At 40.4% G+C, this 4,290-nt stretch overlaps 1 protein-coding gene across 1 annotated transcript in view; it reads right to left on the reverse strand.

The window, feature by feature from the left end:
* Nucleotides 1-207: 207 nt before the first annotated feature.
* The window catches only part of LOC104619855 (pleckstrin homology-like domain family B member 2), a 36,919-nt gene continuing 32,836 nt past the window's right edge, over nt 208-4,290 (reverse strand). The window contains exons 13-14 of the mRNA XM_010285883.1: nt 1,101-1,186; nt 208-348 (exon numbers count right to left, since the gene is read on the reverse strand). Coding sequence (XP_010284185.1) covers nt 208-348; nt 1,101-1,186 — 227 coding nt within the window. The remainder of the gene's footprint in view (nt 349-1,100; nt 1,187-4,290) is intronic.

Consider the following 4,290-nt stretch of genomic DNA (forward strand, 5'->3'; position numbering starts at 1 on the left):
TTTAGCTCTTTCATTCCTATGAAGATCAACTAAAACAAGTAACAAGCCCCCCTTTTCAATGCATTTGTAAAACCGTCTCGTTGCGAGGTTTCAGGTGCACATCATAAGGAAGGATATTTCAGAGTATTCACTGGCTTTTCAGATTTCACTACATATGGCTAACTTCATATGCTAGGTTATTGCAGTATGCCCTGTTGCCCCCTTTTATTATAACATGAAGTGGGTGTAGCCTTCTGCACCGGTAACAATAACATCCATCCATATCCTCATGGCTTCTGGCGAAGGAGCAACCATATAGTATATCCGGTCATGCGTCTTAACGCTGAACGTGAGCAACGGGTTGGGACTCTAGAGTAACACAGAAAGAAGGATATCAAAAGAATGAAAGCAAAGCCATTTTCTGGCACCAGAACCAACATCCCTTACACGGAGATTTACGATGGGGTTATGGAGAACGACAAAATGCAAAATGCTGTAGCACTTCACCCTGCATTGCAGCGCTGGAAGCAGAGATGTGTTTATAGCGTTTGCATCCAGCATGAACACTTTTTACGACATATTTCCACTCACTTATTACACTGTAGTACAGGGCTTCAAACTGTTGTTTCGTGCCCAAATAACATAACTCCTCCACTCTGTCCAGTGGTCGAAACCAGCTTGGCTTTCACAAATCCCCGCGCCAAGGATATATTCAGCTTGTTCACAGCTCATTTAAATTACAGATGAGACGCAGGGGGTGCCGTGAGCCGCGGGCACCAGTTACCTCCTCCCTGTGACAGACGCATGCAGCCACCCCGTGATTTGCAAAGCCACAGATTTCAGTGGTCTTGCCCCTCGACTAAGGAATTCCTTGCAGCCAATCCCACTTGGCAGGGAGGCACGCTTATCTCTGCTTTCATCCATATTAAAAAAAAAAACACAAACAAAACCAGTGCTAATCACTGATCTGGCTTCATCTTCCTTTTCCTCCACTCCATGTTTTTTTTGTTTGTTTCTTTTTTTCCCAAATAATGTCAGCTTTCCCTTTGACTTTACAGCAGCTACCATACTTTGGGTACTGCTATACGATACTCAGTTTAAACAACAGTAACAAAGTTTACCTTATATGCATTCTTTAGGTGATCATAATAGACTTCTTCAATAGCTTGAAAATATATTACACCTTTTAATTTAGTTTCGTGTTTATCTAAAACGGAAAAGAGAGAACAACTTGAGAACTGAAATGAACAGTACTTCAAGAAGCAAAAGCTTAATTTGCATTTCCATATATGTTAGGCTAATAAGTAATTGGATGAACACTTCTGCTTGTGAAATCCTACAGAAACCTTCCACCCTTTCTTACCAGTTGCTCAGTTTTGTTGAGAGATGCATTTCCTACTTTAATAGGTTTTCTTTTCCACCTGGCTTCCAAAGAAATAAAAGCTTTTGCAATTTCCTCATCTATCCGCAAGTCACTCCCTTCACTGATGTGTCTAAACATTATGGCTGGTATTAGCCAACAGAAGGACAGATGTCTCTGAGATACTTCCAATCTTCCAATTCCATGAAAGCCAGCCAGACTTCACATAGCTCACAGGCTAAGACCTACAGTTTGCCTTCAAAGGAAAACTCTTAGGATAAGCAAATTTGAAATACAATTTGATAGCAAAAGCTTTACATTAGAACATCATTTGTGCTTGTACTTATTAAAAAAAGTGCTTCTTCCCGTTTATAGTAATCTCTCTCAGTCTCAAGCTAATGTTTATTATTCAAATGTGAGGGTAGCAGATTGTAGGCAAATTTCTATGAGCTCTGACACATGAAAAAGTTTACAGGAGGTTAAAAGTTCCTGGGCACCAGCTGCAGCATCGTAATTGTCTGTTTGCACTCTCCTACTCTGACACCCAAGGTAAAAGCCAAATTAAGCAGACACAGTTTGCCCCTGTTGCGAAAGGGAACTCCCTGTTTGCTTCAGAGCGCCTGAGGTAGAACCGCCTGAGGGGATAGTTACTCCAGGGAGGCTGCCAACAAGGAGTAGGTTGTTACCCAGTGGTACTGTGTTTCTGGTACCAGTATCCCACTGCAGCAAAGCTGACATACAGGGTGGGAGTTTTCTCACTTAAGTTTTCATATCTACAACAGAGACACAGCTGACTTAATCTCCCTTTAAAGGCCGTAGGAAGAAGCAGACACATGCAGGGGGTCAATTCTAAACTATCTTAACACATCTTCTGATGTTGCCTTCTGCCCCAGCATCAGCTAGTGAACGGTTAGAATACAGACTGTGAACTTAAAATCTTAGCAGTCACAACTGTAATGTTTCACCAGAAAAAGGAACAAGGCAGATAAGCATGTACACTCCCCTCCGGTTTCCTGCAATGGAAGAGGCATTGTTGAGTAATCCCAGAGGGTGTTAAGAAGCATCACAACTGCATGTGACACTGAAGGGCAAACTTCTTTCCACTCCCAGTGCTTTTATATTAGGGGAATGTAATGCCTTCTGACCCCAAGTCAGTATCACCTTAACACTGAACAGTCATGCATAACCTCTTCATCAGTCCCGAGAGAGATTCTGCTGTCATTTTGAACACTCACGAAACTCAGCTTACATCCTACTGGTAGCTGCAGGCAGTTTTGAAAGCGTCGTGCGATGGCAAAAATGAAATCCCAGCAACCAAACGATACAGCGCTGGGAATCGCCCTGCCAGCCCCCAGGGGACCGGTAGAAGTACTGAGGTATAAGATTATGACCTTTTAGCACTCATTATACTAAGCTAAATGCAATACTATACAAAGTACACTGTTTATGCAGTACAGACAAACGGTGATCCACTCTCCTTTTCAAGCCCCACCTGGGGTCTCGGTTACAAGAGCATTTCAGGTACCCACAAGTTCCCACCGCAACAGTCTTTGTAGAGTTCCCCGTGTGCTTCAGGTCAGAAAGTGTAGATGCTTCAGTTGCTCCACTAAATTGTCAGACTTTAGCGTAAGTTCTTTGTTCAGGACACTTACAGAAGTAAAACAATATGCCAGTGTATTCACTTAGAGTTCAATTACTCTGAATTTACAGTATCAATTTTTATTTTGGAAGTCTACTATATATTTAAAGATCTAGACAGATCCTCACTTGTACAACCAGATGCATTTTTGTACAGCTGGTACAGAATTCTCATGAAACTATGTTTGTTGGCTGGAGTCCTTGAGACATGAAAAGTTTTCCTTGGTAATTGAAATTTCATTATGGCAACTGTACTGCACACAAAACTCAAACTGTTAACTATTAACATAACTACTGAAAAAAAAAATTGGTACCAGATGGGAACACTACTGTATGTTACAGGCCTTGCTAACCGATAATCCAGATGCTAAGAACAAAGTAAAAAAATGTTTGTTACATTCTTTATAGTATTACTGCAAACTAGTAAGAAATACTCAGTATGTAGTGAATGAATGTAATGAATACAAATATGGGTTTTAAAAAAGATGGACTGAGCAATGCATAACCCTACCATCAATTTTAAGCTCCTTGTAAGTTGCTGGAAAGCACTAGTGTCATAAAAGGAAATGGAACTGTTTGGGTGTTTTTTGTACTCGATGGGTTCTTCTGCTTCTTAGCAATGACCATCCTACATATGCCCCTGTCTGGCCTCTCCTAAGAATAAATATTCAGAACACAAAGTCATTTTTCTGGCTTCCTCTGAAACTTCAAAATCAAACCATGTGTAGATTTGCACAGCAATTGCAGAAAAATAAATGTTCTTAAATTCCAAATTTCAGGGTTTACCCCAAGATAACAAATAAACATAATGCTTATAATGGCTCCAGATATCATATAACACAACTTAGTGTACAGAAACCTCTTCAGCGTATTGCATGTTGTTAATTTGAAATTCCTTGGACTGTCAAAACATGGCAAACTCAAAAAGCCTACTCCTGTACATTTAATTTCCTGAAAGACTTTTCAGCATGTCAAGCAGTGGGACTGCAGAAGCATTCAATTTAGTTTTCATGGGAAGTATAATAAATCATATTCTTGTATGAAGGGTACAAGAAATCATTCTGTCATTGGGGAAAGTATATCAAATTTAAAAACAAATTATGTGGAGCCATTATTCTGTGTATTAGGAACCTGATGATCTTCCATTTTTTCCTCTTGCCTATCTACATCTCTCCCTTTGTCTGTTATGCTCATTTCTGCCTTACCTAGCATTAGGATTGAACACTACAGGAAAGGGATTGCACGAGCTCCGAGTGTATGTTTAAAAAAGCTGACGAGACGGAAATGTAAGTTTTACTCAGGACTCCCTACAC

Source organism: Phaethon lepturus, unplaced genomic scaffold, assembly GCF_000687285.1.
Source record: "Phaethon lepturus isolate BGI_N335 unplaced genomic scaffold, ASM68728v1 scaffold14924, whole genome shotgun sequence".
Lineage (NCBI taxonomy): Eukaryota > Metazoa > Chordata > Aves > Phaethontiformes > Phaethontidae > Phaethon > Phaethon lepturus.